A 26258-nucleotide genomic window follows, 5' to 3' on the forward strand; every position below is an offset into this window, starting at 1 on the left:
AGAGGTGGGTCAATAAGAGAAGCAAGATACCAGGCCAAGATCTTTCTTTTCCTTTAGATAGAGCTGACATTACAGACTTTGTCACTTGTTTCTCTGTTGGTTTTATTGTTATTATTGTTAGAGAGGGAAGGAAGGAAGGAAGGAAGAAAGAAAGGAAAGAAAGGATTACCAGCTCTTTCCCCCTCTGGGTTCTTGTTCTGAGGTGACATAGAAGGAAGAGACAGAATATGGCTAGGTGTGTTTTTTAGAAAATAAATTTTATTTTAGACCGTTTATTAAATCATCCCCCCCCCCTTTTTCTGTTACCGGGGGTCGAACTTGCAACCTTCCGCTTTCGAAACAGGCGGTGGAACCACTGAGCTAAGTCCCCGGCCCTGGCTAGATGTGCTTTATTAGAAAGAGCAAAATATAAAAGCCATCGCTATGGGCCGGGGATTTAGCTCAGTGGTTTTGCCGCCTGCTGCACAAGTGCAAGGAACCGAGTTCGATCGCCGGTACCAAAAAAACAAAACAAAACAAAAAAAAACCCATCACTAGATGAGGGGGACAGCAAGGAAGCATTCCAATCCAGGAATTTATATACCACTCTCTGGAGGCTAGAGAGGGCAGAGTTCGTGCAAAAGCATAAGTTGCTTTGCTGCTGCGTCCCGTAGCTTCCCTTGAAGCTTTATCTCAACTGGCTGTTAGTTCACTTAGTTTATTTAGTTTTTCTCTGGCCTTTTCCCTTTGTCCCTTTATTTTCTGGTTTCAGAAGGAAGGAAGGCAGGGAGGGAGGGAGGGGGGAGGGAGAAAGGAAATTTTAGAACAAGCTAGAGAGGAGCTATGAATTGTTATGAAGGAAGAGTAGCAACAATAACTCCCAGTTGGTGAAATCCTGGTTGTAGAACCAGCTACATAATTTGTAGAGCCCAGTGAAAAATTTGACTGTGAAATATCTTGTTAAACAAAGAATTTTAACACCGTGACAGCAGAGCATTAACCAAGCCTGGGGCCCTTTTGAACGTGCCCAGGACACACAGTCGCATGCCTATGAGGCTGGTTCTGGCTGCGGGAGAAGGGAGCCCACGGTGGCCACCTTCAAGCTGACCTTTGAGCTAAGGAAGGAGAGAACTGGAGCCTGGGGTCTGTGGTCTCCAAAGCACAGCCTCACAGAGGAGCCACTGGCAGGCTCTCGGCCTTTCTTCAGCAGCTGGGCCCATTCCACCCCTGTGTCCCTCCTCAGGGCGCAGAGAGAGCAGATGGAGAAGGAGCGGCTGGAGGAGGAGAAGAAGGCCACAGGGCGCTTGCAGCATGCCAACGAGCTCCGGCGCCAGGTGCGTGAGAACCAGCAGAGGCTGGTGCAGAACCGGATTGCCACCTTCGAGGAGGGCCAGCGCCTCGAAGAGGAGGCCCAGAAGCAGCAGGAGCGCATTAAGGACATCAAGAGGAAGAAACTTGAAGAGCTGAGGTGCACTTTCTTCCCCAGCTCCCCTCCCCTTCCCCAAAGAGATTGGCGCAGCAGGCTGGATTCCGGGTAGAGGGGCCTGGCACAGGTGCTCAGGGAGGGCCTCCTCGACTCCGGCTCAGCCCCCTGAAGTCAGGGTGCCTCTAGCAGCATGTTCTGGACCAGGGCTCCCTGGCTTTCTGGGAGCTGAGTGGCAGGATACTGGAACCTTGGCAGGAAGGTGCTTGGAGGAGGGTGGGAGGTGAGTTATGGGAGCGGGTTGGGGTGCAGATGCCGAGGTTCTGTAAGCCCCACCCACCCAGGGCCTGCTTCTTCTTGCATCTTCCTTATGCTTGCCCTGCGTTGTCCTGGCAGAGCCTCCGGCCTTCCTGAGAAGTACTGCATTGAAGCCGAACGCAAAGCTAACATCCGGCCAGCAGCTCTGAACTGAGGGAGCCTTCAGGGACCTTGAGGTGCCTTCAGGGGACAGGTTCTGCCCAGTCTCTGGGTGTCCATAATTGCTGCTAATCTACAGATTAAATCTATTCTACTTCTCTGAGGAACAACTCGGCTTTCTTGTGGGGATGCAGCGGCCACAGGGCCCTGACAGTGGAGTAAAATACATTCCCGGGAACCTAATCATGGGTGTGTGATACACAGGGGCAGGGGATGGGAGGATGCTGTCTCACGATTCTCTCTCCTGAATGGGGACGCCCCTTTGTCCTGGGCCATCCACTTTAAGCACTCTTGTCTCCGGGCCTGCTCTGCACCTCCCCTGCCCCTGGCTTGGGGGCATTCTGGGGCACTGAGGCAGAGCTAGAAAGGATCTGTAGGGAGGGCTGGAACGAGGGCTGGTGGGTGGAGCCGGTGAGGGAGGATGGGGGCAGCCGAGACACAGCTCTTCCTGGGCGCACAGTGGTGACTCAGAGCGCATCTGGGGAGGGGTGGCTCACTGCTCCTGCCTCAGTCTTCTTCAACTCTAGGTAGTATTGCCGCACAGACACCCGCATCACTCCCACTAGGGCAGGCCGAGGGCCCCGCTCCCCACCTGCACACAGCTGCCCCCTCATTTATGTGGCCCAGCTCTCCTCAGTCCCCACAAGGGGGTCCCCAAAGCTATTTTTATTTGTTGTAACTTTCCACACTCTGCCCCAAACTCGTCCTTATGCACCCATTCCCTCATTCAGGTCCTTACTGAGTCCCTGCCTTGTGCCAGGTACCCTCTGGGCACTCAGTGACTATAGCAGGCCTGGCCCCTGCTTCTGGAAACCTCTGGTTTGTGCCAGGCTGCTTCTGACTCTCCCCCTAGGTTCTCCCTTCAAATGTCATGCACCTTTAGATAATCTTAGTGTTTTGGGGAGAAGGGCCCTGGCTGCCAGCCTCCCATTTGGGTTAGGAGTACCAGCTTGTGATAATGAAGTCACTTCTCATATTTGCACTGGAGAAATGGCTTCCATCTGACTCCCCTAAGGTGCCCCTGCCTCCCTATCCCCTACCCCCGGGGGTTTGCTCCATTTCTCAGATTTACAGCCCAGACCCGTCTTCCTCCTTCCATCCTGTGCTGGAGGAGGCAGAGGACAGCTCCTGGGAGCGTCCTGAGTGTTTACGATGCCAGGTTACAAGGGCCCTGGGCAAGAGTCCTCTCTTCATAGGGTCCAGGGAGAGTCAGCAAGCTGCTTCCTGTACTTCCTCTTCCTCAGGTCTGTGCACTGCCCCAGGCACCTTCTCCACCTTCCCCAGCAGCACAGGGTAGTATCTCCCCAACCTCTCGGGCAGCCCCATCAGGTATTTGGGGAGAAGACTTTCTCACTATCCCTGCCCAGTAGTCCAAACTGCAATCTTGACCTAGGGAAGCTGATACCTTCCTTGTAGGGTTCTTGGGAGTATGTGGCACCCAGTCTAGGATGGGAGAGGAGGCAAGGCTGTGCCATCAAGGATGCTGGCACCCTTCTGCAGGTGGCACACTGGCATTGTCTATTTAGTTGATAGCTGCAAACACCAAAGAACAAGCCCATAGCTATTTCAGAGGACTATCCCTGGAAAGTTGTAGCAAGCCTGGAGTTTGCCCAGCTCTACACACAAGTCGTCCATCTCAGAGCTGGAAATAGTGGGCCCTGTGGAGTGCAGGGAGGGAGAGAAAGGGGCTGTCATACCCCCTGTCAACTCCTGAGGCCTTGCAGAGAAAAATGGGCCATGCTTATGGGGTGAAAGCAAGGGCAGCATTAGACTAGAGCTGCTGCTGGTGAAAAAGCAAGTCCACAGGGCTTGGTGGACCCAAGGTCCCCAAAAGAGACTGAATGGACAGGGCCTGGTTATAGGTCAGTGCAAGGATGGCTAAAGGCCTGGCTTTGCAGGAGGGTGAACACAGCCCATCAGAGCAAGTGAGGATGGTGCGGGAGAGAATCTCATTGTTCTGCCCCAGGGTTGGCTGCTCCAGTCTCATGGGGAATTTTTCCTGGAATTGGCCCAGGATGTGGCAGAGAGATGTGAGTTCTTCTCTGAGGAGTCCTGAAAAGGTTTCCATGGCCTTGAGGACTGCCTGCATCCTCAGCAGGGGCCCAGGTCCTAGAAGTGGGACGGTCTCAGGTTGGGATCTTAGGCCAGCTAGATCCTATCTTTTATAAACCCTCAACCCCTCTTGCTCTCGGGTGGCAGAAAGAAGTCCCCTGGCGGGAGTATGGGTGGGTAGGTCAGATTGTGATCCTGTGATTGTGTGGCAGTCAGCAGGAGGCTGTGTGAGCCTCACTGCAGTGGGGCCTGGGGAGAGGAAGAGGGAGAATTGGGTGTAAAGTTGAGGCTCTAGTAGGCCCCAGGCTCAGGAATCAGGAATAATCAGTCTTGCTGCATGAGGTCTGGCAGTGGGGTGGTGCTTTGGCTAAGGAAGCTTTCGCTTTCCCCTCATGCTCTGAGGTAGGAATGAGCTCTGCAGTTTTCCTCACCAACCAGCCCCATGGCATCTAGGAGGCTGCAAAGGAGTAGAGCAGTGTTGGGGAAATATGAAGATACATAGGAAATGCTGCTGGAGCATCATCTTTGGTAATATAAAGATGTGTTTTAAAAAAGCACCCGCCCCGCAAAGCACCCAAGCTATTGTTGTGTGTGTGTGCGTGTGCACATGTGTGCCTGTATGGTACTGTTGATTGAGCAGAGGAGCTTTGCGAGGTGGTAGTATCGTAGCCAGTGAGGTTTATCTGAGGCACTATTATTGCTGATTGAGCAAAGGGGTGTTCTACCACTGAGCTACATTTCCCACCCCGGAATAAAATTTGGAGATAGGGTCTCACTAAGTTGCTCAGGCTGGCCTCCAACTTGTTATTCTCCTTCCTCAGCCTCCAGAGTAGCTGGGATTACAGGCATATGCCATTGTGCCTGGCTTTGTTCAAGATATTTTGGGCTTTGTTGCCTGAGTATCTAATTTCTTTACATCTTATTTTTATATTATTTTATGTATATAGGTACATACTAGCTTCTTAGGACTGCCAAGCCCCCTATCTTGTGCTCCTGGGACCCTTTAGGTCCTTGCAATGTCAGACTGGGCCAGTCCAGTCTGGAAAATCCGGTGGTTGGCTTAGCCATGAGCACTGAGTCAGGTCTGCAGGCAGCTGCCCGCCAGGGATGTGTGCTTAGCTACTGACCCGGCTCTATGCCCTACCTGCCCACAGGTGCCTGGTGCCCACACGACGCTCTGTTGTGGCTTGGGGGCAGTCTCAGATCCTTCGCACCTGCTGCAGAAGCAGCTCCAGGTGGGTGTGACTCAGCAGCCTGTCCTGGTGGCCCAGCCAGGAAGTCCCTGACTCAGTGGGGTACTGGGATGTCCTCCAGTGCCCCTGAAAGCCCTCAGCACCGCAACTGTGACTTGGGTCACAGTTGAGCATTAATTGGTCTCAGTAAAAGCACTTTGATTTGGCTTGGATAAAAGGCGCTTCAAGAGTTCAAAGCTAGACAGGGCTCTGGAGGTGAGAAAGGGTGGCAGCTGTGTACAACATGACTATAGAGGGGAGACGCCGGTGTCTCAGACGAGAAGTATGGTTACACATGCCACGGAAGCTCAGGGACAGTGAGTTCCTTGCTGTTTCCCACTCTCACCCCTCCTAACCCCTGCAGCATGGGAGCCTGGGGAGAGCTGTGGAAAAGGGGGCAGCTTGCTAAAGACCAGAAGTCCCTTCCTGTGCAAGGCTGCTTTCTAAGGCGACTCCTCCTCCCCTTCTACACTCAGAGATATATTCTGGGAGCTCATGCCAGGGTTACATGCAAGGTCCTCCTTTCCAACATCATAGAGTTATTCTTAATTTGCCTGCTTTAAGTAGCTCTTTCCTCTGTGTTAGCTCCCACAGCCCCTGCCCTTCCTAGCGGGGACATGCCCTTAGTGGTGCAATCTCCCATTTCTTTGTCCCTTCGGATGCAGTCTTTTGTCTCTTTCTTCATTCTCACCCAAGTCCTCCTGGCCAGAGGTATCCATTGTCCCAGATCCTTTGATAACTTGAGATGGGGGCATGAATATGGTTGAAATTTTGGATGGCTTTCTTAGAAGTCTCCCAGAAAGAAAAAGGGAGGAGATGGGAGGGAGTGTGGAACAGCAGGGCCAGGCCCTTGAAGAAACTGCCCCGAGCTAGTGAGTATGGCCCTGGAGAAAGACTGTCTCTGGACTTAAGGGGATGAGACCCAAATCAAAGGATGTCAAGTATAGGAGAAACCTTGAAAACTGTTGATGATTGAATCTCCTTTGTAACTAACCAAATGGGATGATCTGAGCTTGCACACACTGAAAGCCACAGTACTCAGTACTTCATAAGGCAACGCAGTCATCTTAGATCAGCCCTGATGCTCAGAAAGTTCTTAATATTGAGTCAATATGTGTCTTCTATGTATTTAATGCATGGCTGTAGTTTGGCTCCTTGGGACCACATAAAACAAATCCAGGCTTTTTTTTTTTTTGATATTAGATATTAAACTGAAGAACATGGTACTACTGAGCCTTTTAAAAATTAAAAAAAAATTGGGGGGGGGGGACAAAAATCTCACTAAATTACCCAGGCTTGGCTTGAATTTGGAATCCTTCTGCCTCAGCTTCCTGAGTAGCTGGGATTATAGTTGTGCATCACCACACCAGGTTTAGGCTATTTTGACATGACTGAAACCCCTTCAGATATCTTCCTTCCCAGCTACTGTGCAGCCTTACCCCATGTGGGGACAGGCCTGTAGTTCTGGAAACATAGGGTTTTCCTGAGCATTTTAGGGAAAAGGGTATTACAGGGAGGAAACTGAGGGAGGTGGGGATCCTTCCACTTTATCCCTTGGGCTGAGCCTCCTGCTCTCCTGCCTGTGAACACTTCCCTCCCCAGTCATCCCTGGAAGAGCTGAGTTCCCTGCAAGCCCCACCCTCCGTGGTGCCATCTTCCTCTCATTCAGTCCCTCAGCCTGGTATCTAGGCAACAGGAAACAAACAGGGCTGGCAGCTGAGGTCTGGTCAGGTCAGGTCTGGCTAGTGGGAACCAGACACACACCCAGCTCCCTTCTGTTGCCTGCTAGCTCCCACACACCTTTTGGAGCAATTGGGAGGCAGGCTTGGGGCCAGCCTTGAAGACCAGGATGGGCCACAGGTTTCCCCCGAAAATATGTGTCCAGAGAATCTGTGTAGCCAAGCAAAGGTGAATTTTATTTCAACAAATTCAAAAGCCAAAGTCCCATTGGACCTTGAGTTAATTCATCAGTCTCTCCCCCTCTCTCTCTACACACACACACACACACACACACACACACACACGCACACACACACACACACGCACACACACACACGGTCCAGCCAATCAGTCTTGGTTGTCCAATCCCTCCTAAGGGCTTGGCTCTTATCTGAGTGAGGTACTCTAGGGGTTTGGGTAGAAGGTCCCCAGATGTTCAGTTCTCAAGGATCTCCCTCTTCTGTCCCCAAATAATCATCAACTGTTACTCCTGGCTGTTTTCCTCTCCCTCTTCACTTACCTCCCGAGCACTGAACTTCTCTTGTTATTGGGTTTTGGGATGCTGCAGTCTCTTTCTAGAGGTGGTTTCTAGGTTCTTTCTGTCCTGAGCAAAGAACTGGTCAAGAGAAGTGCAAACAGTAGCAAGGTTTTACATAAATCTAAGGTAGGAAAATAAACAGGCTCTGCGGAGTGAGCTTGGGCCAAGTAAAAGTGGAAAAATAAGTACACTATACAGGACGAGAGCAGGTTGCAGTGAGAACATGGTAGCCCAAATCTCAGTGTTGACTGTCCTTTTCTATTCCCGCCTCCTTACTGGCTGGTGTCAGGTTTAGGCCATCCTATTGAAAACCTCTAGAGAAGCCCACATGCAGGGCTTTGGGAACTGTTCTGTGTATGTGTCCTGGGGTTTTGTAATTAACAGGTCACACCTACTTCCCCAGCCAGTATACCATGCCCTATTCTCCTGCCTCATTTCTCCCTGAGACACACACATCCCCGTAAAGAGTAATGGGGTACTGTGAGAGTGAGGTCTCTGTCTTCATATAGCTACTTCCTGCTGAAAGAGGGTATAGGTCCTACCTGCTGGGGATTATGTGCTTTCCAACTACCTTGGGGTGTCGGGGCTCACTGGCTGGATTAAAGAAAAAAAACCTGTCAGAAGACAGTGTGAAAACAGTGTTTATAGGAACCACCTGTTTGGTGGGAGAAAGCTTTGTGAATTTGTCAGGAGAGTAACTACTAGGTAGGGGATGTAGAGGCCAAATATGAGAAGAAGTAGGTCAGATTTCCACATTGTCCATGGAGGAGAAACTACGGCAAAAGGGGACGTTAGATAAATTATGGAGGGCCCTAGAGCTGTAGTTTTAGCAAAATTACCAACATTATGAATCCAATTAGAAAACAGGAGTCTCAGTACAGGTGCCAATTTACTTATCTGTACCAAGAGCAATACTGGAGTTTTGTTCTTTGAAGAGGTCTTTTGGAGGATTACAGGAGTAGCTTTTTTCTTTTGGGTGGTCTTTTTCTTCAGACAGTTCAAGTGGGGCTGGCTTTATATTATAGAATGCTTCCTTGTTTAAGCTCTAGGTTCCTTAAGTCTTTTTCTAGTGCCTGTTGGGGAACCATCCAAATATACTGCTGTTTTTCCTTTGAAATGGGATTTTCCCATTCAAAGGCAAACCAAAATGGGGAATCTGGATGGAGAGGAAAAGAAAAAAATATCTTGGAGGTCTAAGCCTGAGAACCAACTTGTGTCTCCTGGAATTTGGGAGAAAATTGTATATGGATCTGCTGCCAGAGGGTTGCCTGGGATTACAGCCTTGTTAATTAGGCAGAGATCTTGTACCATTCTATGTTCTCCTATGGGAGAGGGGGAGTATTGCAAGGGGACTGGCAAGGGCACAGAAGGCTATGTTTGAAAAACCTGTCTATGAGAGGCTGGAGGCCTTTATGGGCTTCTTCTTTGATTGGACACTGCTTTTGTTAGGGAAATTGACTGAGGTCTTTCAGTTTTTTTGTTTTTTTTAGAACAATAAACACCTTATTTACATGTGCTACGTCAGGAGAGAGGACTTATTTGCCCTTCCAGGCCTTGATTTTCCTCAGATAGAACAGCTTCTTGCCCTCTCACACATAGCCATCTGCTCTGCCGCACTCGCCCGGTCTTGATTCAATGCAGGCGAGAAACTTGCTCTGCTGGAGCTGCTCCTCCAGAAGACTGCTGATTTTGGCATTCTTTTTCCTTTCATCATGCTTCTTTTGAATTTTCTTTGATCGTTTTTTGTTTAAAATCTCTTCCTCCTCAGGAGTCTGAGTAAAGAGAATACAGATGATTAGCTCAGACCATCAGAATCTTCTCGAAGCCCGAACACCTCAATGACAGCCTTCCTCAGCATTAAAAGCTTTCATCTCTCTCTCTTCAGCAGCAGAACTGGACTGTTTTCATCACAAGAAGGTCTTTTAGTTTTATAACTACTGCAATAGCTGAGTTTTTCCTAACAGGTATTCCATTATACCATGCAGCAGGGTCAGTCAAAGAGACCTGGCATTGTCCCAACAGGTAAAATCCACCTTGACCTTTGCTGGAATTTGAGAGTTGCCCCCAGTTTCACTAGTAAATCTCTTCTTAGCAAGGGAGTAGGACACCATGGGACAATTAAAAACTCATGGTTAAGTATTTGGCCTTCAAAGTGATATGTCAGAGCAGGAATAAAGAAGCTCTGTCTAGGTTGTTCCCTCAACCCCAATTATGGCCATAGATCTACAGGAGGGTTTTCCAGAGAAGGAAGTGAAACAAAGTGAGCTGCCCTTGTATCTACAAGTAATTAAGTTGGCTCACACATGACATTCGGGGTCACCCTGTGTTCCTCACAGGAGATGGTGATGTCCGTGGACAGGGGCATTGCAGGTTGTCCCAGGCCCCTTCAGTCTTCATCAGAGTAGAAGATGAGGATTTTGGCTGGCCTAGCCCCTCTCTGGGAGTAGGCACAGTCAACAGTCCAGTGCTATGAGTCAGGCACATTGGCTGGCTGATACTTGGAGCAGGGCCTGGGCGAAAGCTTGGTGCAGTTGTGTGCCAGTGTCTAGTCATCTTGCATTTCTTATTATATTTAAAACAGGAACTCTTTCCTCAGTTGTCCTTGGGTTTTCTCAACTTGGCTATATTTAAAGCATTGCCAGCTGCTACAGCTATAATTTTAGCCCTTCTCTTTCACCCTCATCTGGATCCCAAGTGTTGAGCACAGAAAAGCCCATGTCCAGCAATTAGCTCATAGGTATCTGTGGACCCATCTGGAGTTTTTGTAATCTATGCCAAATGTCTGGGGCTGATTGACAAAAGACATGATGAACTACCAGTACCTATCCCTCCCTGGAAGATGGATCTATGTTTGTACATTTACAAAAGACTTCTACTAATGGAAGACAGCTGGATTTTCTTCTTTGCCCTATATGACCCTGCTCACCTTATCATAATTAACAGATTTCTTAATGCACCTTTTCACTCCCATGATAAAAGCAGCCATCATGTTAGACATTATTTTTAGTCCATCACTAGTATGATAGTCCCAGTGTGGTTCTGTTGAAGGGATAACAGCCTCTCCAGTGTGGTTTCTTTTTCTTTCTTAAAAGCATATTGTTCATTTGCATGATTCTTAGCCTCTTGTAGGATTCCTTCTCTTTCATCTGAGGTCTTGCAAGTGGTCAGGATGAATTAGACATCTTGCCATGATAGGTTAAAAGTGAGGGCCAAAGTTTGAAACCCACCTACAAACTTACTAGGATCCTCTGAAAGTTGGCCTAACTCTTCTTTGCTTTGTTGGATATCTGCAACTGAAAAAGCGACCTGGACTTGAATAGTCCCCTCTGCTCCTGGGACCTCTCTTGGGGCAGAACAAGTTGTGAGTCAGAGGAATAAGAAGCAGCACTCTGAGCACATTCTGCAGGACTTAAAGTTGTCTGAGAAGCATGATGAGGGGGCTGAGGAATACTGGGTTCCTCTAGGGCTCTAGGCTCTGGTGGAGTTCCTGAGTCACTGGAAGAGGATAGGACGGCTTTACAGGCCTGGGGATATAAGGAGGGGGTTGAGAAGGCCTCCCCGGGTGGTTGTTGTCATCAAAGAGGTGGGAGAGACCCATTTCCCCCTGAGAGACAGGTGAGGATCTGAGGACAGGATCATCAAAGATATCCGTCTCTTCCTCAGGGGTCACGCTATCACAGTTTCTTGGTTTTCCCTGAGTTAAAGGGTCATAAAAGCCTGAACATAAGGGAGTTTACTCTACCTTCTATGCTTTATGCAGAAATGATTTAACTGAGAAATAGTGTCATAATTTAAACCGTATCCTGTACCCATCTCTCAGCCTTGCCTATTTTATACCAGATCCAAACTATACTGTAATAATAGATAAGTCATTCCATTTTCAAATTGGCAGGGTCAAACTGTTCCCACTGATCAAGGATGCAGCCTAGCAATGAGGTAGGTGAAATATGTGGGGTGCTGTTCATGGTGTTTCCCGTGGCTCATCTTGGGGGAGGAGAGCGCTAGGTCTTGGATCCTTCTGATGGCATCCTATGCAGAAAGAGGGGACCCACTGAGCCTACAAAGCATCCTTGTGAGACTCAAGTACTTACTTAGCAGATATCTCTGTTCAAAGCTGGGGTGACACCGGTATCTTTCCTAGAAGAACAGAGCCACACTGAGGGCTCTTTTAGCCTTAGAACTCTCCATACTGTGGCCCACTAACTCCTTAGGGAGAAGGGTGAGCTCTTTAACATCTTGTGTCCCTTAGAAACTCCATGAGATCAGATCGGAGGCCCACCCCAGGGACTCCCTTAGCCACTTAAGAAACAGTACACTCTTAAGAGATCAGGATGGAGCTACTTGATGGCTGGCTCTACTTTGCATAGAAATAATATATTCTTAAGATATCAGAGCCACTTGAGAAATAGTACCTCTTACATTTATCCTGATAATTAAAAAAAATTAAAAGATTTTAAGAACTAGAATGGCTCTACTTGTCATAACCTCTAGAGTTGAGCTTTACTGGTTGTTCTTTTGTTCTGCTCAGGCCATCAGGCATAGGTCTCCAAATTACCAAATTTCTGTTAGAAGAAACAAGGAGAGGATCTAACCCAATTAAAAAGAGAAAAAGAAGAAGGCACACATGTTCCCTAAAATCAGAGGCTTAGCTCCTACCCACAATGGTAAGGTTTTCTGGTGACCATGAGGGCAGTTAAATGAAAAAAAGAGCAAATAAGCATGGTGGAATCATGTGACTGACTCATGTGACCAACTAAACTAGTTGACAAACATGGCTGAATCCATGTGGCTGACCCACGGGATGAACCAAAATGGCAGAATCATATGACAAACCAACATGGCTGACCCATGTGATAAACCAAAATGGCTACAAATCATAGCAAAACAGTGGGCTGGGATGAAACAAGGCACTGAGAAAGCAGCTTGCTAATGACACCCAGAGATAAAAGACCATCTAGGGGAAAAGTGCAGATGAAGCTTTGAGCACAAAAGGAGTAAACCGGGATAGGCATCTATTTAAGCAGAAGACCAGGTTACCAATAGCTAAAAAAGTAAGAAAGGTAAGCAACGTATCATGGACAGCAGAAACGTGAAGACAAAAAGGCATACCGAACTCTAGGTCACACATATGTGCATATTAGCACAGCTTAACACAATGTAGGCTAAGATGTTCCTTCCTTGTCTGTGTCCCACATTAGATTGGGCACTCTGGAAGAAGAGAAACTATCTCCTCCATGGCCATTTCTCCAGAGCCTAGTGCAAAAGTCAGCCAAATTCAGAAGAGATGAAGGTTTTGCAGAATGTGGCTGATCTTTAGGAAGTGAAGATAGTTTTATCTTCAAGATCTCTCAATTCTTCCTTTGGTTTGTCATCTGGACTTCACACACTCTTTACAAGGGATTTCTTCTCACCTCTGATCATTCTCTCAATGACAGTCACTCAACTGCCCTTTGCCACTGTGCTTTAGTAGATACAGTAGTGGATGGGCCACTCCTTTAGTGGTGGGGACTATGTGCTGTTCACTTTTATAAGACTGGTTCAGCTCTAGGACATTACTTGATGGGAGAGATTTGGGTGTATTTAGGCTCCCACTTTGGGGCTCCCTTCTTTTGAAGTGGACGAGTGGAAATCACTGATGCTTGGGAAGTCTGAAGCTCTTGCCTGGAAACCCTAATTTGAGTCTCAGTCCGCAATTGAAATTGACATTCTCAAACATAATCCCACATACAGATCCTGTTCCTCTCTATGTAATGAACTCCAGCCCTTTCTTGTCAGAGCTCAATGTGTTCCCATGAAGCCACCAGTACTATTTCTGAGCCCCCTACCTTCTTGTCCAGCCATGGACTCCCTGGGCAGTCTTCCACCCTAAATCTTTGCTGGAGGATTGTTGGGAAGACAGCAGCTGCTGCAGTCCCTTGGCAGCTCTGTGACTTTTGTGCCTGTCTGTGTTGGTTCATAGCTGCTACTCCAGGACCAGTTGAGTAGAGGTCTCCCCTGCAAGCAACTCTTCCCCAGGTGGTATGGCAATAATGGGGATGGGGGCTACATGGGGACAAGCGAGAGAGGGGGCAGATGGGCCTCCTGGGGAGGGCGTGCAGATCTGGGCCACGGCTGGGGAGATGGGGAGATTGAGCTTGAACCTAGGCACCCCTGGAAGGGACATTGGTTAGGGATACAGGCAGAGGAGGACAGGGCTTATAGATTTGTGGAGCTGCTGCAAAAGGGGTTTTGGAGGAAGAGGTTGGGGGAAGGACTGAGGCTTTGGCTCTACAGTGGGACTCACTTCATCTGGGAGGCTTTCTCTGGGCTTCTCTGGTCCCTTGTTCTGCCTCCTCCTCCCTCTTCTCAGTCTCTGTTCACTCCTATCTGGGCCTCTCCCTTTGATGTTCTGTTTCTGTCTTACAAGCAAATGCAACTCAAAGGGGGGCAGGGGAAAATGCACAAGAGGTGCTGTTATGCTGTGGATTCCTCAGGGAAAAAGAGAAAGGACCCCTTTTAAAATTTGTGCATTAGGTTCCAGATCACAGCTTGTGTTGTAGTTGGTAGGATTCAGCAAGGGAATACATTAAACACAGGACACAAAACTTATAAGGTTACTTTACAATAATCACCCAAAGATCCAAATGCAAAGGAATGCAAGAGATCAACCACACACCAGAAGCCCAAAGGACTCAACCAAGGGCCTAGATCCCAGCGGTTTCCCACACAAGTCCAGCCAGTGGCCTAGAGTCCACGGCAATGTCCCATGGCTGTGCATACAGAGGACCTGCACCCGGAAGGCCCAAAGGCCAGTGGTGGAAGCCAGAAAATCTATGCTGGTGAGATGAAGGATTTCTGCCACCAAGCTGAGGGATCCACACTGGAGGCAGGAAGTGATGCTCACTGTGAATATCAGAGCTCCTCTGAGGAAAACAGCAGCCATTCCCAGAGACAGCGAGGCCCCAAGCTCCTCCTCTGATGAGAACAGCCTAGTTTGCATCAGGAAAACCTTCTGCAGCAAGCTTCTCCTAGCAAATCAAGAGGCCAGGATCTTTCCCTACAGTTCTTTTTATGGCCATTGGTAACAGTCTTCAGGTGGATCCTCCATGCCCAGACCATGCTGATTCAGTTCAGCTGGGTGATACAAGTTGCCCATTAGTCAATCCACCACAGCTTGGATCCTCTGCCTTCTCAGTCCATCTTTGAACCTCTGGATGGGATATTTGCATACCATGTGTATTTCCAATGGTCTCAGTGTCCTCCCAGGGAAGTGTGAGTCTCTGAGATCTGTCTAGACATTTATAGAATCTGAAAAGTAAGTGGGCAGGGAAATGGGATGTTTGGGGTGGAAAATTAATGGGGAAAGAGGAGAGGGAGGAGTTGGAGTAGGGTGCCACTCAGGATTGGGGCCCTCTTCCTCTGCTGAGTTCGAGGCCCAGAGACAGACATGAGCTATGGGCTGGACCTATGTCTAGCCCCTTCCTCCCATCACCAGCCTGCCAAAACCCTGCAAGGCCCAAGGTGCAGGGTAGGAAGGCCCAACAGGTTTTTTCATAGGCTCCAACTAATGAGGTGACAATTAGCCCTCAGTAGGTCAAGGGCTATTCTTGCCTTTTCAGGTTCTGAGAACCACTGTGTAGTCCCCTCAAAAATGGCTGTTCTTCTAGAAGGACCTAAGTTCTCATTCTTTTTCAACTCCCATTTCCTGGATTCCACAACCAGATGCTTTCCTCAGTAAGACTCTCTGCTGGGCCCTGTCTTCTGGTTTAGTTTGGTGTCAGAGTCCCCCTAATTGCCAACAGTTCCTGTGTCCCTTCCATAAATGACTCTCTGGGAGCTTGACCAGGCTGTGAGCTTTGGTGGCAGAGCAGGGCTTCAGAAGTGATATTTGTTACAACATTAAGTTGCTTTATACACCTCAGATGGACTCATGCACATTTGGATCCACCCAAATCTTGGGATCCTAACCAATATGTACACAGGTATTCTCTCAGAGCTAAGGGTTGAATATTCTACCCAAACCTGGAGTTTTAGCAGGTGGAAGCTGATGTTTTTCTGTGTCAAAAATAAAATCTCATTTTTTGTTGTCATAAATCCCTCCTGCTCATATATCTTTAATCCTTGTTTTAACCTTACCACAGAGTATTTTAACTCAAGTCTCAAACTCAATTGTAACCCAGTTATAACTAATCCTAAATCAATCTCAACCCAGCCTTTGATTTAGCCCTAGCTGTATTCCTAAGCCTACCTGAAATGAAACAAAAATCCTATTCTTTATCATAATAGCAATCCCAGGCATAAACCTTAGCCTCAGTTGTAGCTGTAATTCTAACCCTAATGTCAACCTAACTCTAATACCAACCTCAAATCTGACCTTAACCTTATTCATAATTTCAACTAAACTTAACCCCAGATCCGGGCTTCAACCTAACTCTGACATTAGCCTAAGTCCAGAACTCAAACCCTTACCCTGCTCTTCATTTTAATGGGACCATGGCTGTAATCCTTTCCTTTCCATTTCTCTCTGCTTAGTCCCACTAGTTTTCCCTTCTACCCACCACCGGCCCACCACGTTTCCTTCTCATGAGTGGGTCTAGTTACCCATAGGGCCACCAAGCCCTTTTTTGGGACCCCTCTAGGCTGAGTCAGAATGGTTGGCTATCCTCTTCTTAGGCCCCAGCATCACCAACTGAATCAAGTCCCTTTATTTCTCCAGGCCTCTATTTGCCCATCTGTAAAATAGGGATAATGATCCTTGTTCTCCAGAGGGAGAAAGACAATCTCATTAACCTTAAAATAAATAAGGAAATAAGGCTATTCACTGTGTACATCTCGTGGGCCCCAAGGCACCCTGTTGTTGGAGTTCTGGGAGAGGGGTTTGGAACACAGAAAGAAACACATGGACTCCTAGAACTTCCTTATTCTTCTGTCTTATTTTTTCCAGTACCGGGGATTGAACTCAGGTCCTTGGGCTTTGCAAGGCAGGTGCAGCACCACTGAATTAAATCCCTGGCCCCTCTTCTGTCTTATTTTTCTCAGAGTCCTGGCAGCATCCCCCAGCCCCATAACTCTCCCTATGACCCTTCCCCCTCTGCCCTTCATGAGCCCCATGTCAGGGGTTGGGGGAGGCCCCTTGACTCCTTTGAGAGAGTCAAGCTGGTGAAGGAGGCCCCCCCATCTACCTCTGTGGGCAGTCCTGGAGTCCAGGGGAGGCCCAGGTCTGTTCTGTACCCCTGGGGCAAACAAGGGCTGCCTTCTACTTTCTCCTTCTGCTGCCTGGGACCCTCTACCCGGCCCAGCTCTAGCCTGCCCAGAACTGTGCTGGCTTCCTCACCCGAAGACCTTAGTCACCCAGATAATCAATCAGCTCAGGTTATGAGGGTCTGCATTAACCCTTCAAGCCCTGGGTGCTTCTCCTGGGCACAGGAGCTGGGATACCAAGAAACCCCTCAAGGAAGCACACAGACTCTTCACACAGAGGCACCCCACCTCCTTCCCACCCGTACAGCTCACTCAGGCACACGCGCATGTAGCCCTCCTGGACATCCACTCCCCTCATGGCCTCCGCACACCCTGGTCCCTCTTCTCTCAGGCCTCAGCAAACTGTTCCAGCTCTGTGTGTGTGGGGGGGTTAGGGGCCTGGGTCCCTCTTAACACCTCTGGCTCTTGAGGCTGCCTACACCTGGCCTGGGTGGAAGCACAGTTGGATGGGAGACCTTGTTCTTGCATATACTCCTTCCCTCCTCCTCTCAGCTCTGAGGTCCTGCTCCCTTTGAAGGGCCAGAGGCCTGGAGGGGAAGGCAGGCTGAGCATTCCTGGATCCCTTTCATCTGCTGGACCTTCCCTCCAGCCCAGATGCCAGCATGGCAGGAAGGGCCACCTCCCCGGTGTGCTTCCTCTCAGGCTTCCACCCGGAGGGATCCCCCTGGAGGGTCAGGAATGCTCAGAGCCTGGACTTAGGCCTGCACTGGGAGGGTGTATCAAGCCCTGGATCCTGGCCCAGTGTTAACTCTTCCAAGTCTGGTCACCCTTCCTCCCCAAGCCTGGGTTTTCCTTGCTTTTCCCCACTTCCCCCAGGGAAGGAGACAGCAAATGAGTGGTGAGGGGAGCTCTGTGGACGCTGTAAAATGGGGCGACTGTTGTCACCTGAGGACGTGGCCAGGAGGAAGTAGATGTTTAACAGGTGCCTAATTACAAGTCCTCCCGGCCACCCTGCACTACTCTCAGGACAGGGCAGAGCTTGGGTGAGGGCTGGGTAATGCCTGGGTAGGCCATCCTGTCACCCCAATAATTAGGGCTACTGGGGCTCCTCCCCAAGGCGGGGACCAGGCCCCCTCCCTCCCATAGAAATAACTCCGGCTGCTCCCCGGCTGGGCACTCACTGCACCTTCCTGCCACCCCGGGCAGTGTCTGGGGCCTCAGCTCCCCCTCCCTCCACCTGCCCCTTCCACCCACCACCACCACCACCACCAGCCCACAGGAGCCCAGCCCAGACGGAGGCGACACCGAGCCCAGAGACATGGGAGTCCGAGGAACATTCCGTCTTCTGCTCGTGTGCCTGAGCCCAGGTATGGGGCCGGGCAGTGGGCAGGGAAAGGGGCAGCCAGGGCTCGCCGTGTGCCTGCCCACCCTCACCCCACCTCCGCCCTGGTTTGGATGCTGCCAAAGGGGCCTCCGCCCAGGCCAGCCTGTGGCTGGAGCTTTGGGCCATCGTCTGCGTGCAGTCTCAGCGTGGATCTTCCTGGTGCCTGATGTGTGCAGGTGCCCCGTGTGCTGTGCCCATGCTGGGACTTGGGGGGCAGGGCTTGCTCAGAGCTACCTGTGGGAGCTGTAGGTGGGGTAGGAGTCAGGTGAGCAGCAGTTCTGGGAGGGGGCTGAGGAGGAGCCTGGGAAGGATCAGTTTCCATCAAGGCAGTCTGATTGCCATTCAGAGTGGGAGGGGCTGCTTTCCTAGGCCAGAGGGCCAGGCAGGAGCAGAGCAGTTGTTCCTCTTGAGAGGCTGAGTCTTGGTGGGCCATTTCCACCATGAAAGGCGACAGCTCAGGCCTGAGACCTCCACTGAGAGTCCCCCATGCTGTGAGAGCTCCAGGCTTGGGCCCCTCCAGCACAAGGCCGGAAGAGGAAGGGGACTGAAGCTGACTCCCAGCGCTGCCTCCTCACCGCTCTGGGGTACTCCTGGAGGGCAGGACTCAGGTTGGGATACTGTGTCGCCCTGCCCAGGTCCGGCAAGTCCCAGCCAGTGACTCTGTTGTGTATCACTGAAATGGTTCTATGCTGCCCCTGGAGTCTGGATTTGGGTTGAAGGGGTGTGAGAAAGGAGAGTAGGAAGGGGTCTTGTCAGCCTCGGGGTGTGTGTGTGTGTGTGTGTGTGTGTGTGTGTGTGTGTGTGACTGATGGCATTTCTGGCAGGATGCCTGCAATACTCTATGTCATGTGAGAGTCGGGCTGGCAGAGCCCACCCAGGGCACCTGGTTATGCTCTAGGGAGTTGAGACATCTCTCTGCGTGTCTCTGGTTGTGTGCGCAAACCAAGCTGCACGGCTTTTTCTCTCCTGTCTTCCCTTCCCCTCTCTGACCTCTTTGTCTGGCAGCTGCTTGAAAATTCAAAAGGAACTGACAGTTGAAAGTAGCTACTATTATTGAGAGGACACCTCCAGACAATGGCCAGTGCCTGGTGGTTTTCTGGGGAGACAATGGCCACTGTCGTCCTTGGAGAGCGCCATGTGACTCCCCTATTCTCAGCACCTAGCTCTCTCTTCCACGGTGGCTTTATTCCTTTCTCCAGCCTCCCTCTTCCCTTATGTCCTCTGGTTCCAGAAAGCACCTCCTCAGTGTCATGGCAAAAGGAAGCATGGTGACAAGAGAGGAAACAACTTCCTAAAGTGGGGGAGGAGGTGAAAAAGGCTGGAATCCTTGGGAGGAGGCTGAGAACGCTACTAAGGAGAATGAGATGGGGCGAGGCCGGGACAATTGAAGAAAGGCATTCAGTCCAGGGTGGAGGCACAGCCAGTCCCTCCTGCTCAAGCCCCTTTCCCTGAATACTTACCCTCCTGCCTGCCTGGCCTCCTGGTGTGTGGAAAGAATCCTCCCCTCTGCTGGCTGCGTGCAGTGGCTCTGCCCAGGGCCGGGCCTCTGCTCCCTCTCACCTGAGTTCTGGCTCATCCTCGGCCTCCCATGTACCGCCCCAGGATCTGGCGGATAGCATCAGGATCTTTATCTCAGGAATGAGCTGGTGTTCTCTTGGCCTGGGGCTGGAGGAGGTTTCACCAGGTTCCGTTAGAGCCCCAGCAGCCAGCAGCCAGCAGCAGCCTGCCTGTTCTGGTCTCTGCAGTCTAGCCCGGTTAGGGCACTGCTGATGGCCCAGCCAGGGTTCCAAAGGGCAAGTTCAGGAGCTGGAAAGGCCCTTGTTTGCCTCTCTGGAGCCAGACTACCCCTGGCAGGTAGGGCTTCTGTAGATGTGTCTGGTCTTGAATGAATGCACGCGAAACTATAAGAGTGTGCAGTGGGTGTGTCTCTGGATTAACTCACATTATGTTTGCCTGCAAATGTGTGCTGTGTTGGTACAGACCTGACAGTGTGTGTGTAAGGAAGGGGACTGCACAGGAATATATCTGCATTTTGAAGGCTTGAAAGAGTATGTCTATGGGTTGATGTGTCTTGCCTGTGATATTGAAACTGTGTGTGAGATGCTCTTGTAGTGATCCTGAGCCAGAGAAATAAGAAACAGTACGATCGATCAATCGCTAAGACTTGGGGCTGGGACTCCAAAGGCCATTGTCATGGAAAGCTAGCCAGCTGGGCGAGGGGCCTAAGCAGGGGGCATTGCCGGAGACCCTCAGGCAGGCAGGGTGCTGAGTCCTCAGGGTGGGTCCCTGCGCACATCCTCCCCCCTTATCCCTCTCTAGGTCTAACCGGTTTGGGCTAGTACTTGCCTGAGGCTTTGGGATAGGGAGGGAGAGGAGCTCAATTCTGAGCTTCTAGATCCTGGCTCCTAACCCTGGCTGCTTGCCTCTGACTCAGTGGCAGGAGGGGGCCCGATGTGGGGGCAGCTGTACCTGAGCCACAAGGGGAAGGACACAGTCTGCAACACCACACATCACCATGCCAGGCTTTCCTGCCAATGCACGCCTCCTCGGCCCCGGGCACACATCATCACTCACTATCTCGAGAGAGCACAGCCAGCTCCAGGTCACAGCTGCCCATTGTCATGCAAGGGCACACTGTCACTTAGAGTGCCCACACAGCCAGGCACACACTGTCGCACACCACCCAGAGGTCCACAGCCACAGACACATGCAGTCATACCCAGGTACACATGGACAGACACATCCAGTCTCTTGCTTCTCAGGCTGGGACCAGACCCCAGAAGTCGTATCTATCCTGCTTCTGGCCACGAGCACCTCACTTGGCCCAGACAGGGCTCACACACAGCCCAGACAGGTGGCTTTTAACCAGCCAGCCTCTTCCATCAGAGCACATAATACTCTGGGTATTCCACATACCTACACACAAACACAAATACAGACACATAATAGAGCACTCTCACTGCTATATATATATATATACACACATACAGATATCCCTCACGGTCATATGCATGACTATCCGTGGAGCTACAAATGCTCATAAGCATACAATGTATATATGGGTATGTATTTTATGTAGACACCGAATCATGTATACATACACGCAAACGTAACAGCTCTGTGCATACAAACAATATTCGGATGCATACCCACACACTCACAGAATATATACATGAATCTAACACTGTCACATGAATAAGTAAGCAACACAAGTATGCACAGATATGCTCATACCTATTCACACCACACACACATCCCCTGTGCTCCTCCTCCCTACAGAAGCCCCACTGAGCCCTGGGTGACAATTGAGAGAGAATGGTGGGAGGAGAGACTGAAGCTGAGTACAGAACCTCTGGCCTGCTCCCCTCCCCTCACCTGCTTTGCCTTCCCCAGCACTGCTGTCTGCTGTAAGGATCAACGGGGATGGCCAGGAAGTCCTGTACCTCGCAGAAGGTGATAATGTAAGGCTGGGCTGCCCCTACATCTTGGACCCTGAGGACTATGGTCCCAATGGGCTGGACATTGAGTGGATGCAGGTCAACTCGGACCCCTCGCATAGAGAGAATGTGGTGAGTGCTGGGCACCAGGTTCTCTTTACTCTGTACTTCACTGGGCAGCCAACATCCTGAGAGGAAAAGGAGGACAAGCTGCAAAACCAAGACCTTGAAGTTTCCCCAATGCCTCTCAGGGAAATGGGATATTAGGGATGAGAGCTGTGCAACTGGGAATCTAGCCAGCCTTTCAGCCTACTTCCTCCTACCTCATTCCAAAGGGAAGACCAGATATGGCTCCTGCCCTCAAGTTCCCAGCCTGACCTGATACTTTCCAACGTGCTTCAGCTCATCTGATTTCACCATTCTGCAAGAGATCACTGGGTCAGGCATCATCATTACCATTTAAAAAAACTCCAAAACAAAACAAAGCCAGTGTTTCAGAGAAGTTAAGTGAATGGCCCAAAGGAGCCAGGCCACAGGGCCCTCCTTGGTTCCACCTTTCTCACCACCTCTTTTCCACTCTTCTTCACAGTTCCTTAGTTACCAGGACAAGAGGATCAACCATGGCAACCTCCCCCATTTGCAGCAGAGGGTCCGCTTTGCAGCTGCAGATCCCAGCCAATATGACGCCTCCATCAACCTCATGAACCTGCAAGTATCTGACACAGCCACCTATGAGTGCCGGGTGAAGAAGACCACCATGGCCACCCGGAAGGTCATTGTTACTGTCCAAGGTATGACCAAACTCTCTAGCCTCTCTTTCCCCAAGCTTTGGGGGCAAGGGCAGCTTAGACACTGTGAGACTGCCTCTGCCCTCTCGAGTGGGTCCTGGCTCACAATCACCTGCCTCCCTGTAGCACGCCCTGCAGTACCCATGTGCTGGAGTGAAGGCCACATGACAAAGGGCAACGATGTGGTGCTGAAATGCTTCGCCAATGGGGGTTCCCAGCCGCTCTCCTACAAGTGGGCCAAGATCAGCGGGCATATCCACCCCTACCGAGCAGGGTCCTACCACTCCCAGCACAGCTTCCACTCTGAGCTCTCCTACCAGGAGTCCTTCCACAGCTCCATAAATCAAGGTGAGGGGCCTGGTGGGGGCAGTGTGCAGAGGACTCTGGGACTTGCTGGGGCTTCCCTGGCTTATCAGTGGCACTAACCCCAACCTGGAAACCCTGCGGTGGGCTCCTCCTCTGGGCCTGTCCCAGCAGCTGCTGTTGAGGAAAGAAGAGAAGGCAGAACGGGGGAGTCAGCCAAAAGCAGTGTGGTAATCTGGAAGGAGCTCGGTTTGAGATGGAGCTGGGCTTGGTCCCGGCTGGGACACTGATTAGCTAGCTACAAGCCTCAGCCCATGGCTTACCCTCTCTGTGCCTGGATTTCTTTACAGCGAGGAGGGAATCCCAACATCTACCTCTCAGGGACATGTGAGGACTAAACAGAATAAGATGTGTGATGCTTCTAGCACAGAAGGAAGCTAAGTAATATCCACAGAGACTAACAGAGCTGGAAGGGACCTCAGAGTTCCTCTGGCCTACCCTTGTTCTGCTGTACCAATAAGGAGGCTCAGAGGGCACGTATTTCCCTAAGGTCACAGAGAGAATTCATGGTGTTTCTGACTTATTTCTGGGAGAGGGGTCCTTCCCTGCTGCTGGTCTGGGGGGTGAGTACTCAGCTGAGGGTGAGGTGAACCTGTGGGTGCCCCATCCCTTGCCCCACAGGGGCTGAGACTGAGATGGGGGGCCTCAGAGACCAAGGCTCTCTCTAATTATACGGGTCTGATGCTCTTCCAATTGCAGGCCTGAGCAATGGGGACCTGGTGTTGCAGGACATCTCTAGCGCAGATAATGGGCTGTATCAGTGTACAGTGGCCAATCACGTAGGCTACAGTGTGTGCGTTGTGGAGGTGAAGGTGTCAGGTAGGTGCGCTGGTCCTGAGGGCTCCTGGGCTGGGAGGGCTGGGAGGGCTGGGAGGGCTGTCGGAGAGGCACCTGGGCTGCCTTCCAGCTAGAAGCTCTGGGAAAGCACGCAGGGCAGGCTCACAGGGTTAATCTGCATCTACCACACCTTCCTCACTGGGTGTCCCAGAACCGGAGACCCTCTGGGTTCCTGTCCTTCTTTCCCACAGGCCCCTGCCTTGGCATCGCCTGGTCAATCGGGCACTTGGCGGGGGCTGAGAAGTCTGACCCGCCTCTACCTCTCTCCACAGACTCCAAGCGTGTGGGCATGATCATCGGCGCCGTGCTGGGCTCTTTGCTCCTGCTAGCCTGCCTGGCCATTGGCATCTGGGGGCTCGTCCTCTGCTGCTGCGGGGGCGGCGGCGGGGTCGGCGTTGCCCGCGGTGCCTTCGGCTACGGCAACGGCGGCGGGGTCGGCGGCGGGGCCTGCGGCAGCGACTTGGCTAGTGAGATCAGGTAAAACCTGATGCATGCTGCTCGCTGCTGCGCGGCAGGGGGCCGGCGCCCTGCCCTCCTCCCCCCCTGGCTGCCACCGGCCGGCTGGGACCCTCACCCCAAACCTGCCTGCCATCGCCACGGAGTGCTGGGACCTCAGCATGTCAACCTGCCACTTGCCGCATGGCTTTTCTGTCCTCACTTCTGTTCCCCTGCCCTCCACCCCCTCCAGTCTTCGCATCCTTCTCAGTCTGTCTTCCTAGACTGTAAGCTCCTGGAGGGCAGGGCCTGTGCCGTCGTGTGTCCCCGCCCCCCATTTCCCTTCTATCGCGCCGGTGAACTTTGACATGCTATTTATAAGAATAGTGCCAATAACTTATATTAGAAACTAGAAATAAAAACTGAACAAGACTAGGAGTGCTAATGATTGCAATGCCTTGGGCATAGAGGGAAAGATGGAGTTGTGAGAGGCAGGAAGTGAGAGGAAGACAGCTCGAAAGGCCCAAAGTCAGGGTTAGTGAAGGGAGAAGGGAAGAAGCCAAGGGAAGCAGCCCCGGCATCCTAGGCTCCCTCCCTGCAGAGGCGGCAACTCTGCCCAACCTCAGGAAGGGTGCAGGGCGCCGGGATGGGGCTGCCTGCCGCGCGGCCCAGACACGCGTGGACAAGCCGTGTCTGGAGGAAGGGGTCGTGGCCCCTCCCGGGAGCACCGCTGGGTCGCCGGCCAGGAAAGTGCAGAGAGGAGGGTAGGTCGAGCCGAGGGAGAGAGACGAGGGAGGCGCGGAGACAGGTTGCTAGGAGCCCCCAGCTCTGTCCAGGCCTTGCCCACGCCGCGCCGCGGAGGAGCCGCTCACCCGCCCGCCTGTTGTTTCCACAGAGAGGACGCCTTGGCGCCCGGGTGCAAAGCCAGCGGGCGCGGCACCCGCGTCACCCAGCTCCTGGGGTATCCGACGCAGAACGTCAGCCGCTCCCTGCGTCGCAAGTACGCGCCCCCGCCCTGCGGCGGCCCCGAGGATGTGGCCCTGGCGCCCCGCACCGCCGCCTGCGAAGCGGGCCCCTCCCCGGTCTACGTGCAGGTCAAGAGCGCTGCGCCCGCCGCGCCCGCCGAGGGCGCCGAGGGGCTGCAGCAGTGCAAAGATGGGCTCGTGGTGTGAGCGCGTGCGCCGGGCTGGGCCCCGCCGAGACCGGGCGTGGGCCTCTCCGCCCGCACCGGGACGCTCCGGCCTGCGCACACCTCGCTCTCTTCCCCCCAGGCTGCCTGGCGGCTGGGGTTCGGGGAGGAAGAGGGGCTGAGGGATTTCCCTAGGGGAAGGAGCGGGGAAGCACAGCCTCCTCCCCCAAAGTGGGAGGGGGCCGGGAAGGACGGAGGAAGGCAGTCTCGAGCCCTCCCTCACCGCCAGGCTCCAAGGCTCGGGAGTTGCGTGGGGCAGGGGCGAGAGGCGGGGAGGAGAAGCGCAGTCTACGTGAGAGAGCGGCCCCAGGCGCAGGTCGGGTGTCCCCAGCCAGAGCGGAGAGGCCCCCGGCCAGGTGGGTGGGGGTCTGGACTGAATTGTTCTGTGTGTGAGATCCGAGCTCCGGGCAGCAGTATTAGCACAATAAAAAAGCTTTAAGACCCGAGCCTCAGTGGCTGTCTGGTGTTCCACGGAGGGTTCGGCCTGGGTGGGGCTCCCCGGCTTGGAGTTGAGGAAGTTGTTTCCCCTCCCCCGCCCCATACGTGCACCTTCTCTCCACCTCCCCTTCTTACAGGGACAGGAAGAGCTGGGAGGAGCCATGTAACCCTTCTTCATAGTATACATGGGGAAACTGAGGCCCCGGGTGGACTCAATCCAGAACCCCACTTTTCCTTCTCATTCTAGAATGTCAGAAGAGAAAGCAAGGGACTGCCAGAGGTGATCTCTCGGATTCCCTGACCATTCTCAGTATCCTTCTCTCTCTTCCTGTCTACCTAATGCTGACTTCTTTCTCTCTCCCAGATACATGCTTTCCTTCGAGGCAGCCAAGAATGGGTCCAGAGTCATACTCTGTCGGGCAGAGAGACCACAAGGCCATGTAACCTAGCCGTCCTTTTGATGGGAGAAGGGTTGGGTGTATTGCAATGCCAAGTGCTTTTAAATATTATATTTTATTCATCCTTTACTTTAGTCCTGAGAGGCTGCATTATCCCCTTTATACAAATGAGGCTCAGGAGGATTAGGTGTCTCCACCAAAGCAGCAAAGGTAATAATTCAGGATCTGGCCTAGGAAGATTTGACTCCGGGACAGCAGGCTGTTTCTCTGATATTTGAATTCCTTCTACAGCATTCTGGACAAAGGATATTCCAACCTCTTCAGCCTGCCACTTCCCAAAGCAGGCCATTGTTTAACAGAAAGTTTCTTTTATTGAACTCACATAGCTT

The 26258-nt window shown here is 51.7% G+C and overlaps 2 protein-coding genes, 1 non-coding gene and 1 pseudogene across 15 annotated transcripts in view; 3 read left to right on the top strand and 1 right to left on the bottom strand.

Annotated features, from left to right (window-relative positions):
- Positions 1-1998, top strand: part of Cfap45 (cilia and flagella associated protein 45) — a 41477-nt gene extending 39479 nt beyond the window's left edge. For all 13 annotated transcript variants that reach the window (XM_021239555.2, XM_087190960.1, XM_087190956.1 and 10 more), the window contains exons 11-12: positions 1223-1447; positions 1799-1998. In XM_021239555.2, the coding sequence (XP_021095214.2) occupies positions 1223-1447; positions 1799-1874 (301 nt within the window). In that variant the 3' untranslated portion in view covers positions 1875-1998. The remainder of the gene's footprint in view (positions 1-1222; positions 1448-1798) is intronic.
- Positions 1999-2266: 268 nt separating this feature from the next.
- Vsig8 (V-set and immunoglobulin domain containing 8) lies at positions 2267-25479 on the top strand. Its single transcript, XM_004858747.3, has 7 exons — positions 2267-17967; positions 21378-21553; positions 22011-22212; positions 22336-22557; positions 23272-23391; positions 23682-23886; positions 24740-25479. The coding sequence occupies exons 1-7, from the start codon at positions 17919-17921 to the stop codon at positions 25014-25016; spliced, it is 1251 nt and encodes a 416-aa protein (XP_004858804.2). The 5' UTR covers positions 2267-17918; the 3' UTR covers positions 25017-25479.
- Positions 4575-4640, top strand: LOC147823973 (U4 spliceosomal RNA; annotated as a pseudogene).
- On the bottom strand, positions 9268-9335 carry LOC147823974 (small nucleolar RNA SNORD38). Its single transcript, XR_015443120.1, has one exon. It is a non-coding gene; the product is annotated as a small nucleolar RNA SNORD38 (small nucleolar RNA).
- Positions 25480-26258: the final 779 nt, after the last annotated feature.

Source organism: Heterocephalus glaber, unplaced genomic scaffold (genome assembly GCF_053883595.1).
Source record: "Heterocephalus glaber isolate CG9 unplaced genomic scaffold, H.glaber_assembly_v1.0 deba00001561, whole genome shotgun sequence".
NCBI lineage: Eukaryota > Metazoa > Chordata > Mammalia > Rodentia > Bathyergidae > Heterocephalus > Heterocephalus glaber.